Consider the following 12,958-nt stretch of genomic DNA (forward strand, 5'->3'; position numbering starts at 1 on the left):
AGTGATCCGGGAGAGAGAGAGAGAGAGAGAGGAGAAATCCCTAAACTCCTCTCTTCCCTGCTTCTGCTTTTCTTAAAGTCCCCAGAGGGCTGCCCAAAATGGAATGTGGCTCTTGGCGCATGTCAGGAGTGCGTGCAGGAGCCAGGCCCTGTGACCAGTAGGGCTTCGCAGGACCGGGGCCTTCCTAAGTTTGTTCTGGAGAGACAAGTCCTCACAGGTGAGGCCGCTTGATAACTCACTGCGCCTGGTGGCAAGAGCCGGGAAGGGATATAAGGTCAGCATTTCCCTTGGGCTCTTGGCCACAGCAACTCGTTTCCTGCCTTGCTGCTTTTGGCTTCTTGCTTCCTGATCCTAAGACCTCAACTTCTTGACTCCTTGCTTCTCAACCCTCGGACCCTTGGCTTCGTGACTCCCTGCTTCCTGACCCTCGGAACCCTGGCTTCTGGACTCTTGTTCTTGCTCCCACCCCGCCATCTTGCCCCCGGTCCCGACGTCCCCAGCCGGGACTTCAATCGCCCATAGACCGGACCGTGACAGCCCATCTCTGGGATAAAGGATTCAAGAGCCCATGAGACCGGCCATTTGTGTGTTCTCCTAATCTTAGAAAACAGCTATAACTTGCTAACTCCTTGACAGCTACTAGCGTAGGGGCCATCTATGGGATGGCATGGCACCCACAAATTTTCAGTGAATGGGCCGAGGTTCTGCTCCACAGCATGGGCACATTGGCACACCCTCATGACATGTGGAAGTGATGCAGATCAGCACGCATTGGGCACCCACTGTCCCGGGGGCAAGGGGGCATGCCTGCCTACAGACTTCTCCTGAAACCCTCTCGTTCTTAATATTACAGCAGAAGGGTTTAAGCAAGGAAGCCAGGGAATGATGGGGAAACACAAAATACAAGAAATGTGAGGGATAAGACTGAAATATCACCTCTCCTTTTCCTATGCATGCCTAAGGAGGGCAAAGATTTGTGCTGGCTTTTTAGATGGAAGAGCCATAGCTTGCAAAAGGCCCCAGGTAAAGCTAAAGGACCCCTGGACGGTTAAGGCCAGTCAAAGGCGACTATGGGGCTGTAGCACTCATCTCGCTTTCAAGCTGAGGGAACTGACGTTTGTCCACAGACAGCTTTCCGGGTCATGTGGCCAGGGTGACTAAACTGCTTCTGGTGCAACAGGACACCATGACAGAAACCAGAGCACACAGAAATGCCATTTACCTTCCCTCCACAGTGGTACCTATTTATCTACTTGCACCAGCATGCTTTCAAATTGTTAGGCTGGCAGGAGCTGGGACAGAGCAACAGGAGCTCACTTCGTTACGGGGATTCAAACCACCGACCTTCTGATCAGCAAGCCCAAGAGGCTCAGTGGTTTAGACCACAGAGCCACCTGCGTCCTTGGAATGCCAAGGTGGAGAAGGGATTGTTCCCTGCCTGAAATCCCAGAGAGCTGCTGCCAGTTCTGATCTGGAATGATGGACCTGATGGCCTATCTCAGGGGTCTGCAACCTTTAAGACAAAAAGAGCCACTTGGACCCGTTTCCGAAGAAAAAAAAACTGGGAGCCGTAAAACCGGGAAGGTGACGTTGGGACGGTGCGTGACTAACACACGCACCGCCCCCATGTGATGTCACAGCCAGTACAGTGCCTGCCACATGGGGGAGTGTCGGGCGCACAATGCGCCTCCTCCCCTCGCTAGTATCCACCCCGGAGCAGCGGCAAAGGTGTAAAAGAGCCACATGTGGCTCCGGAGCCGCGGGTTGCAGACCCCGCTACTTCTGATTCCAGTTGAGACTTACGGTGCTAACCTGTTTGGGTTATAATAAAAACCAGCCCTTCACTTCCCCCTCTCCTTGAAGCTGCTAATTTGCATAGAAACAGAGCCACAACCATTACCCCACCCTTTTTATCTTTTTGACCTGGTCTGAGTGTCAGCAGATGATGGCCAACTGACCCTTTCAGCAGGATTTGAGAGAGGGGAGGAGAAGGGAAAGATTGGAGCCTCAGTAGGGAACTCGCTAATTGCTCCAGCAAATATTTTCTAAGCCACAGATCAGCTGGTGTGCTGGGCTCCATCCCAGAAGCCGACCCAATTTATTTGTCATGTTTCAACACTCCCCCCCCCCTTGTTCATGCTGTGTATTGAATCACTTGGCAGGTATGCAGAAACTGCTCCAGACTGGGCTGACACCTTTTGAAATACAATTAGCTCCTTACCTTGCTAAGGAGGCAGACTGACAGCTAAGAAGGGGGTGGGGGAGAGCAAGAGAGATAGAGGGCCTGCAAGGGCACAAACAAGGGGGGGGAATAAAGGGGAATGAAGGAACAAGCAGCCAGTAGCATTCAGCGCCAGCGCCGCATGAGAATCTTAACCAATGAGCAGCACCATTGTATCTAACTTCATTAACCCCAAGGTTCTGAATCCGCTCCCAAACAGACGCCAATGTTTAACGCTAGTTTTGTGCCATTATTGAGCTGTGTCTTGGGGGGGGGTCCCCCCAAGCCAATTTGCGGTGTGGGGCAGCATGGGTGGAATCCCATTTACACAAGCAGAAGTCCTTGCCCAGGGCTTCTGTTGATGGGGTTGGTTAGGCGAATCCCACCCTCTAGCTTGCGTTCAGCTAAGTCCTACTTAGATTCACTGAACATTAATGAAGCCAAGTTCATCAGGTTTATTAACTTCAGCAGGTCTACTGTGAGCAGGACTAGCATCGCCTCCCACCCACTAACCCAATCTCACGCTTTCTACCCATTCACACAACCGCTATCACCATCTCATGCAATGTTTGTACCAGCCAATCGCACACGCTCAGGCCACTGGCATTCAGCAACGCCACATCCCAGGTACGCTTTCTACAGCCTCGTATCCTTCTAACAAAGGATTGTCGCAATGCATACACAAATATCAGGTTCTCCGGTTCTTTTTCTGCAGCACAAATGGGCTCAGGGCTCACACCCACTGACTTATCAAATGCTCCCTATCCAATATACAGAGAACAATCAGTGTCATGTTGAACATCAAATATATAACACCTGCTCATTATTTGCTTTGACTCTTTGACACAACGTCTTCATGGGTTCCATGTTCTGCCATGGCACTTCCTGTTGCATTGGCAAGAATCTGGGGAGAGGAAGAGTTTTGGACGTGGAAAACACAGACACACCAATGAGATCAACTGTTGGAAAACAGGAGCTGTGGCTATATATGCAATTGCCTGCTGACTGGGAACCTAAGTTGCACATTGTTTAAGCAACCACCCTGCTATTCAACATTAAATTAGCACCAACACTCTGCTAGGTCACATTACAAGGCACTCTCATTGTTGTTGACAAAGCTGAATCCCCTGGGATGCTTAAAATAACATCTCTTCCTCCCTTGTGTTCTTCTGGGGTGGAGAGTATGGCACCCCAAGACTGAACAGCAGCAGCAGCTGCTCATTAAAGAGAATATGGGAAGCTGGAGGGAGCCAAGAGAACAGACAGGTGCCTTACTTTGCCTAACACTGACACTCTGTGGCCATTTCTCAGCATCACAGCCGTGAGCTTAGGCTTTCAAAAACAAACAAACCCGGAGGGAGCTAAGTTTTAATCAGAGCAGAATCACTTAAATAATAATAATTATTATTATTGTTGTTGTTGTTGTTATTGTTATTGTTGTTGTTGTTGTTGTTGTTGTTGTTGTTGTTATTATTATTATTATTATTATTATTATTATTATTATTATTATTAATTTTCCAATATAAAAAACATACAAAAGAAACATCTTTTTTATCACCAACATCCTCTTTTTTGACTTCCCTCAGCCTCTCTGATGATTCTCCGTTCTATTACTTAGAATCACTTAAATTAATCAAGCCCACTTAGTAATGTTCATTGATTTTAGTTGGGCTACTCCGAGTCAGACTTAGTCACCCAAGAGAACCATGCCGTGTGGCACGAAGCAGGGTTTGGATTGCTCTGCTGGTTCTCCCGGGCAGAAAAACTGAAACAATGTACAAGTACAGTGGTACCTTGGTTTTCGAACTCAATCCATTCTGGAAGTCCTTTCAACTTCCGAAAGTTTGAAAACCAAGGTGCGGCTTCTGATGGGCTGATTGGCCCTGGAAACAATGCCGACAGCCAAAACACGTCCGAATTTGCGGTCTTCGGGAGCAGATTTGTTCGCCAACTAAGCCGTTTGAGAACCAAGGTACCACTGTAACCGGTTTGCTCACTCATTCCTCTCCCCTCTCCTCTTTCTTCTCCCTCGCTCGTCTCTTCAGCGCTGTCTTATTTTGTTGTCTTACTCTGTGCAGCATAATGCGAGTTGATGTTGCTGTCTTAATTAATTGTGGAGGTGTGGGGGGGGGAACACTGGTGTTTGAGTGAATCCACATTACCTTGCGTATGTTTTCTTTAACTGCAGTCCCTTAAAAAGCTGAATGAAAAATATATGTATTGTTTAATAATGCTATGACCGTAGGGAAGAAAGGAAACAAACAGAAGGAGATAATCTGCCAACAGCCTGCTTGCTTGAGGCTTCAGCCTGTGGAGGGCACCGTGCAGCTGTTGTCTCCCTTGGCGAACTGGGAAGAATACCGTATTTTTCGCTCTATAAGACACACCAGACCACAAGAGCACAAGTTTTTGGAAGAGAGAAACAAGAAAAAAAATATTCTGAATCTCAGAAGCCAGAACAGCAAGAGGAATCACTGCACAGTGAAAGCAGCAATCCCTCTTGCTGTTCTGGCTTCTGGGATAGCTGTGCAGCCTGCATTCGCTCCATAAGAGGCACACACATTTCCCCTTACTTTTTAGGAGAGAAAAAGTGAGTCTTATAGAGCAAAACATATGGTAAGTAACCCTCATGTAGTTCCTCTTCAAGTGGCCACTTCCATCCTTACCTGTGTTGTTACCTTTAATGGACTTTAATAACTAACTGCATGACAACCAGAAATGCAACAGCTAAAGGTGCTTCTCTGTGCAGGAATCGTTTAGTTCTTGCAGTGGCGTAGCGTGGGGGGTGCCAGGGGGGCAGGCCGCACCGGGCGCAACATCTGGGGGGGGCGCGCGCTCGCTGCCTCCGGAGTCGCCGAAGAGCCTCGGGCGCAGGCTGTAGCAGAGCCCCATGTCTCGCGGCGCCCGGGCTGAAGGCGCCCAGCAGGCAGCGGCTCTCAGCGCTCGCCGCGGAGGACGCGCCAGGCAGCCCCTCCTCACAGCCCCGCCTCCGCCGCTGCTGCTGCAGCTGCTGGGCCGTTGCATTTTCCTCGCCTCTCTGCCCCCCCTCCTCCGGGCAAGCGGCGTCGTTTGGGCAGCAGCACCAGCGGCAACTCGCAGGTTAGGGGTTAGGGGGGCGCAAATTACGTGCATTGCCCCGGGTTAGGGGGCGCAAATTACTTGCGTTGCCCCGGGTGCTGACAACTCACGCTACGCCGCTGAGTTCTTGCATTTCTGCCTTGCAAAGTGGACTTTAAAAAAGAAGAAGTGTGAACCATAGCCATTCTGTTGCAGATATTAAATATTGCGCAGTTTGAAGTGAATTGAAGCATAAGAACTGACTCCTTTGGAAATGAAGCATTGTCTAGATCAGAGGTTTTCAAGCTTTTTGAGTCCACGGCTCCCTTGACCAACTGCATTCCTTCTGCAGCGCCCCTGTGGAGCTCAGGAGCCCAGTTAGGTCACCCCTTGCCTGCAGAGCTGGAAGCCTCTCACCCTTTTTTGAACACCCTCCCCTTTTGTGGAGTGTTCCCTCAACCTCCTCTCCTCTCCAGAGCCAGTGTGGTGTAGTGGTTAAGAGCAGTGGACTCGTAATCTGGGGAACCGGGTTCGATTCCCCGCTCCTCCACATGCAGCTGCTGGGTGACCTTGGGCCCGTCACACTTCTCTGAAGTCTCTCAGCCCCACTCACTTCACAGAGTGTTTGTTGTAGGGGAGGAAGGGAAAGGAGATTGTTAGCCGCTTTGAGACTCCTTAGGGTAGTGATAAAGTGGGATATCAAATCCAAACTACTACTCCTCCTCCTCCTCCTCCTCCTCTTCTTCTTCTTCTTCTTTTTCTTCTTCTTCTTCTTCTTCTTCTTCTTCTTCTTCTTCCCTGGGAGTCTGCCAGGCAGCAGCCGTCACCACCTCTGGTCCACCCAAAGAGAGGCGACTCCTCAAACTGTCCCACAGGGGCCTGGGAAGAGGATGCCTCCAGTTTAGTGGCCCAATGGAGACTGGCAAAGGTGACTGTGTGGCAAGCACCTTACCTTGGGAGGCAGCAGTGGGTGCTGCTGGGCCTGCACAGCAGACTGTCTCGCCTTCAGCACCAGGCACTCAGCTCCCAGGCAGGCTTTGCAACAAGGCAGCAAGCACAAGAAAGTACAATGAAGAGGCAATTGTATTTCATCCAGCAGAGCTTTACTGCTACTGAGGGCAAATGAGCATAATGGTCACAAATCCAGCACATTCAGGATTGGCACTGTCCATGAGAAATCTAGCTACAGCAGACTTAACTCAAACTTACAATGATTTATAATAAGACTAAACCTTAACACTATGCATACTAGGTACAGAACACCACACCAGAAGGAAGGGAGATAGAAAGAGAAAGTGAAGACCCAGGCTCCTTCTGGCCTTACTTTTACAGTGGTACCTCAGGTTAAGAACTTAATTCATTCTGGAGGTCCATTCTTCACCTGAAACTGTTCTTAACCTGAGGTACCACTTTAGCTAATGGGGCCTCCTGCTGCCGCCGCGCCGCCGCGCAATTTCTGTTCTCATCCTGAAGCAAAGTTCTTAACCTGAGGTACTATTTCTGGGTTAGCGGAGTCTGTAACCTGAAGCATCTGTAACCTGAAGCGTCTGTAACCAGGGGTACCACTGAATAGTCAGAATACCACAACACACACGTAACTGGCTGTAAAGTAACATAACATTATATATAATAAAACTGTAATTTAATCGTCGTATCAAAAAATTGCAAAGCACAGTCCCTGATGGCAATAACATATCATATTATTATTAACCTTCTATATAACCTTCTATATATAAAGTCCAAGGATAGTCAAGTCCAAAGATTGCCAAGTCCAATGATTACAATGTACAGTTCCTGTTCGCAATGCCATTTCATACTGATATCTTCCTTCTGCATCATCCAATGTCTTAAAAGTCTAACAAACGAACTTGCCTTCTGCATGGTCCTACGTCTTGAGAGTGTAACAAACAGAGCTACTTAGTAACAACAAGGCAGCTGAATGATAGACCAGTTCTCAGGATACACCCTCATTTCTTCCATTGGGCTTCTTCAGCGATAAGGTTTCAAGGAGATTTCCAAGAAACTTGGCAGAAGAGATAACAAAACCAGTTTAAGCTCAGCTTCTTTGAAGGAATAACCCAAACATCACGAACCTCCTGCTTGTTCCTTTCACGCAGAGAAGCTTCCAGAACCCACTTGAATTAAGAAGAAAAGGAAAGATCTCTACACATCAGATGAATACTTTCTGCACTAAGAAATGCAAACTGACACAGACTTCTGCTTGGTGTGTGGGTGTAGAATCTTAATTAATTGAGTACTTTCAATGCTTTTTACTAGTTTTATGGATTTGGGGGTGCAGCTGCCTCCCTGCCCCTTGGCTACGCTGCCCCACAATGGCGCAGTCATGCTAATAACTGCTGCCACCACCTTTACTTTTACCATGGGGGGGGGGGCAGGGCCGGATCATCAATGCTCTGGACCCAGCGCACAAGGTCTGATGCTGCGTGATGTGTCTCTGTGCAGTAGAGCAAAGGATCACACTCTTTGTAAGCAGCTCTCAGCAAATAGAAAAGAACAAGTGCCTGGCACACATCCCAGGAATTATTGATTTCTGTTTCATTGAGGATGAGCACAAGGAAACCTAGAAAACAGACCCCCTGGCAGAAAACAGACCCCCTGGTAATGCTACAATGCTCCTCTGTCTATGTGCATATCGAGACCAATTAAAACCCCCAAAGATTGTGCTAAATATTTTTTTTACTGACATTAGCAGGCATGATGTGAATCCCTTCATTGCCACCCAGGAAGCAGAATGCATGCAAGGCACTAGGACAGGGTAACAACAATCCAAAGAATACCGTATTTTTCCGTGTGTAATATGCCCCCATGTATAAGCCACCCCCTATTTTGGTGGACTCCACATTAAATAAATGAATAAATAAATTTTTATTTATACCCCGCCCTTCCCAGTTCAGAAAACCGGGCTCGGGGTGGCTAACAACAAATTTAAAACACTTAATTGATGCAACAAAAAAAGCATAAAATACAATATAATACAATACAATTAAGAAAATGAGGGGAGGTTGCCAAGAGTAGTTAAGTTTTTTTTGGGGGGGGGGAGGATTGCCCAGAGTTGTTGAGCCCGTCCCCCCTCTGCACTATCTGTGTATAAGACGACCCCAAATTTTTAACATAATATATTAATAAAAAAAACCCTCGTCTTATACACGGAAAAACACGTAATTACTTTTAAAGGGAAAGCTAGGAGATTTCTAGCAGGCCCCATATCTCAGAAACACTTTGTCTAGCATTTATTAAGAAGTAAAGTCAAACCACCCTAGTCTGAGGTGTAGTTTCCATCAGACAACCCCCTGGATTGCATCTTCACATTTTTTCTCAATTTTGAGCACTGGGACAAATCCTATTACGACTTGAATCCTGATTTAGGATTCTCAGCGCCTTCACAAAGAGGCAGTCAGTGGCAAGTCCAGCGGTTTTCTGTAGGGGCCCCAACACAACATGCTGCCACGCCAAAATTTTGCAACCTATTCAAAGAACTGTGGCTGAACGGCTCATCACATGCTGAATTCTTTCTGGCAATGGAGGTCAGCTCACCTGGCTGGAGCTTGACGGACAGGTGCAGCAGGAGAGAGAGGTAGGTCTGGCTGGTATAGTCAAGGCCTTCCACACCACGTCCTCCTGCCTCCACCTCTCCTGCTCCACTGTCTCCCACGACCAAGAGAGGATTGGAGGAGGAGCAGAAACAGATGATGATGATAATAATAATAATAATAATAATAATAATAATAATAATAATAATAATAAAAAATCATTTATACCCCGCCCACCCGGCTGGATTTCCCCAGACACTCTGGGAGGATCCCAAAAGAATATTAAAAACACCATAAGTGTTTGAGTGTGTGCACCCTTCAGTAAACTTCATCTGGTGTTGTCTTGAACCACACTATCTATTTGTCAGGTGCCACCAATAACTGAAGCATCATTTTCCACCTGCAAACATCTGGTTTTGGGAAAAGCTCACTCAACTAGAATCTAGTTTACGATCAGAAATGAAACAGGATGTGCACATCCATCATACTTCCACTGAGTCGATGGTTGCGGTCTCATTGTCATTTCTGGTGCAACCTACTAGACAACAGAGAACCTCCTCTAAACCAAGAGACCTTCAAGTCAGAAAAGCTACACAAAACGTTGTAAGTACTTTCATATCCCAAATGTGAAACCACCAAGACCTTGTCGGGCAAGCTATATCTCAAACCCTGTTTCCACCAACAAAGAATTTTCAGTTTTGCAATCTCCACCATGTGTACCTTGATCTGCATGAAAATAACACTTCTTGTCCCCAGAGCCCAGAAATACAATGAGTACTCAGGACCATTGAAATGCCCTCAACTTTTCAAATAACTTGCTTGGCTCTCCCAATGTTTTCACCTTGAGTTGATGACTGCCACATCCACTATCCATAAATGAAACTGGGTAACATGAGCAGAAAGAGGCCTTGTGCAAAGTGGAAGAAATTGCTGGAATGCTCGACTTCCCACCCTCTGCCGACCAATTCCACACAGAGGTTTTAAAAACAGAGACTCCTTTTACCTGGTAGTAGTAATCCACATACTCCGTCTCGTAGCGCTGAGGTCTGAGGCCCTCAGCAGACAATGCATCCTTCAGTAACTCTTCACAGCCTAAAAATAAGAAGGGGAAGATGTTCAGAACTGCATTCTTTCCAACAGTTTGGGATAGAAACATGTGGGCATGCCTCAGCTAGAGGGAAGGTGAAGAGGCATTAGGGGATATTGCAAATATTACCGTATTTTTTGCTCTATAAGACTCACTTTTTCCCTCCTAAAAAGTAAGGGGAAATGTGTGTGCGTCTTATGAAGCGAATGCAGGCTGCGCAGCTATCCCAGAAGCCAGAACAGCAAGAGGGATTGCTGCTTTCACTGTGCAGTGATCCCTCTTGCTGTTCTGGCTTCTGAGATTCAGAATTTTTTTTCTTCTTGGTTTCCTCCTCCAAAAATTAGGTGCGTCTTGTGGTCTGGTGCGTCTTATAGAGCAAAAAATACGGCAATTATTAGTAGCAGGGGCATTGCACTGTTTGCAAGCACACGGGGCGGGTTAAGGGTGAGAAGGGTGCCCTTCATCTTCCATGCTCCCCATCCCTGACCGCCATGTTGTTCCTAGTGTTGTTTCTGGAAATGAATGTCTCTCTGCCAACATAGCCTTTGGGGCTAGTGGAGATGGGTAGTAGCAATAGCACAAGCTGTGGTTCCTGCTGCTACAGAGCTGATGAGTTCCGCTCGGCATGGGGGGGGGGGGAGCTCATTGCATGCAAATGATGTTAAGTTGTGGGTGAACATAGCAGAGGACACAGCGATTCTTCAAACAGCTCTTGTTTATTCACAGGCCCAGAACAGAACTGGGCTGAAGGGTTCAGCCAACCTGCTTATATAGAGCTCAACTACAAAGCAACAGTAACAACTTTCTGTAACTATCCCAATCACTGAACGTCACTTTCAGTTCCTTATTTGCATATGTGGACCTGAGTGAAAACTACCTACAGTATCCCCCTGCTGGCCCAGGGTGAGAACTTCGGTACATAACAAATGACATCACACATGCGATGTCGCACATGTCAGGAGGAGGCTGTGGGGCCCACCAAGGTCCGCCACCACTGCAGAGGGGTCCGATGAGGCTCAGGCCCTCAAGATTGCGGGGAGGCTCTCAGCCCTGTCCCCACATATGTTGTTGTTGTTTATTGAATTTATATAATGCCCTATACCCAGAGGCAGTTCACAGAAAAGATCAACATAAAGACTACAATATATATAATCAAAATAAAAACAACAACCCAATAACACCCCTCCAAAAAAGACCCACATTTTAAAGGGTATAGAATGTTTATTAGGTCAGCCAAAGGCTTGGTTAGAAAGGAAAATTTTCCCCTGGTGCCTAAAGATATATAATGAAGGAGCCAGGCAAACTTCCCTGGGGAGAGCATTCAACAGGCGGGGAGCCACTGCAATCAATCAATCAATCATTTTATTCGACCGTCAGTCAGTAAAAAAATACATTTGTCAGTACACAGTTAAAAACTCCAGGAAGATTTTAGAACTTAGTCAACACTAAAGTGGGCTAAACAGATAGCCCCATATCAATACAGTCAATTATAGTCTTGCGACGCTTAAAAGCTAAAAAAAGAAATTTGGCCACCAAGGAAGGTATAGCTCTAGTGACGTTATTCAGCAAGTGTAAAACCTGGTTTTCTCCGGGTAGGAAGCTAGATTGACATAGGAGTGGGTCTATAAAATTTTGTCTAAGCTCTGCATAAGAAGGGCAAGTCAAAAGAATGTGTTCAGTGGACTCAACCACACCCATGGCACAATGACAGGTTCTCTGGGAGTATGGTACTCCCCTGTACCTTCCCCACAATATCGCAGAGTCAAGGACATTTGGGGAGCCACTGCAGAGAAGACATGTTCTTGTGTTGACACCCTCTGGACCTCTCAAGGAGGGGGCACACGAAGGAGGGCCTCAGAAGGTGATCTCAGGTTCATATGGAAAGAGGCGGTCCTTAAGGTATTGCAGTCGTGAGCCCTTTAAGGCTTTATAGGTCAAAACCAGCACTTTGAATTGGGTCCGGAAACTAATTGGTAGCCAGTGCAGTCGGACCAGGATCGGTGTAATATGCTCAAACCGTCTTGCTCCGGTGAGCAACCTGGCTGCTGATTTCTGCACTAGCTGAAGTTTCCAAACTGTCTTCAGAGACAGCCCTACGTATAACGCATTGCAGTTATCTAACCTTGAGGTTACCAGAGCATAGACAACAGTAGTTAGGGTATTCCTGTGCAGATAGGGGCGTAGCTGGGCCACCAGCTGAAGCTGATGGAAGGCACTCCAGGCCACTGACGCCACCTGAGCCTTGAGCGACAGCAAAGGATACAGGAGTACCCCTAAGCTATGAACTTGCTCCTTCAGAGGAAGTGTAACCCCATCAAGACCAGGTGACCTCCCACCCAACTGATCTAGGGAACCACCTACTAACAGTGCCTCAGCCTTATTTGGACTGAGCTTCAGTTTGTTGGCTCTTATCCATTCCATTACCTAGGCAAGACACTGGTCCAAGACATGTTGTTGCCTATGTTGTTGCTGCTGCTGCAACAAAGACTCTCCTCCCTGGAAGAGAGGGGAGTGGTTGTGGGCGGGAGCCCAAGCACCGCCCCTAGCAGGGGGCATTAGCCCCCTGCCTCCTCCTCTCACCTGGCTGGTGCCCACGCCCCCTCGGCAGGCATCCAACCAGGTGCCTTCAAGGGGGCGTGTTCAGCAGCCTTTTGCGGCGGCACCAGCCTCTCCTTGGCCTAATTCTTCTCCGTCCTCTCGTCGCGAGTCACCCACCCTCCACTCCCTTTTAGCTCAGGGTCTTTGTTCTTTGGCCTTGCTATGGACCTTAGGTTGGTCGCCCTGGTTGTCTAGGGGGCCTGGTAGGAATTTTTCCATTTGGCATTAGGCTTTTTGGTTTTTTCGCCTACCTCGTAGCAATCGTCACAACTTTTTGTGGTATTGGTGGGTAGGTTAGGCATTGGAATAATGTGTTGTGGTGTGTCGAAGGGCTGGGTGTGGTCATCGCCTATGCCTTCAATTTTTGGGTATTCCGTTAAAGGAATCTGGCGGTCGTGTACTCTGTCTGATGCCTGCTTGGCGGGAGGCCATGGCACGACCCCC

At 47.7% G+C, this 12,958-nt stretch overlaps 1 protein-coding gene across 4 annotated transcripts in view; it reads right to left on the minus strand.

Moving 5' to 3' along the window:
- RAB11FIP4 (RAB11 family interacting protein 4) overlaps positions 1–12,958 on the minus strand; it is a 239,220-nt gene that overhangs the window by 127,049 nt on the left and 99,213 nt on the right. For all 4 annotated transcript variants that reach the window (XR_014004695.1, XM_081181359.1, XM_081181361.1 and 1 more), the window contains exon 3: positions 9,833–9,921. Coding sequence is in view for 3 of the 4 variants with exons in the window: in XM_081181359.1 (XP_081037485.1) it covers positions 9,833–9,921 (89 nt within the window). In the remaining variant the exon portion in view is untranslated. The remainder of the gene's footprint in view (positions 1–9,832; positions 9,922–12,958) is intronic.

The sequence above is a fragment of the Podarcis bocagei genome (assembly GCF_964188305.1).
Source record: "Podarcis bocagei genome assembly, chromosome: 2".
NCBI classification, from domain to species: domain Eukaryota; kingdom Metazoa; phylum Chordata; class Lepidosauria; order Squamata; family Lacertidae; genus Podarcis; species Podarcis bocagei.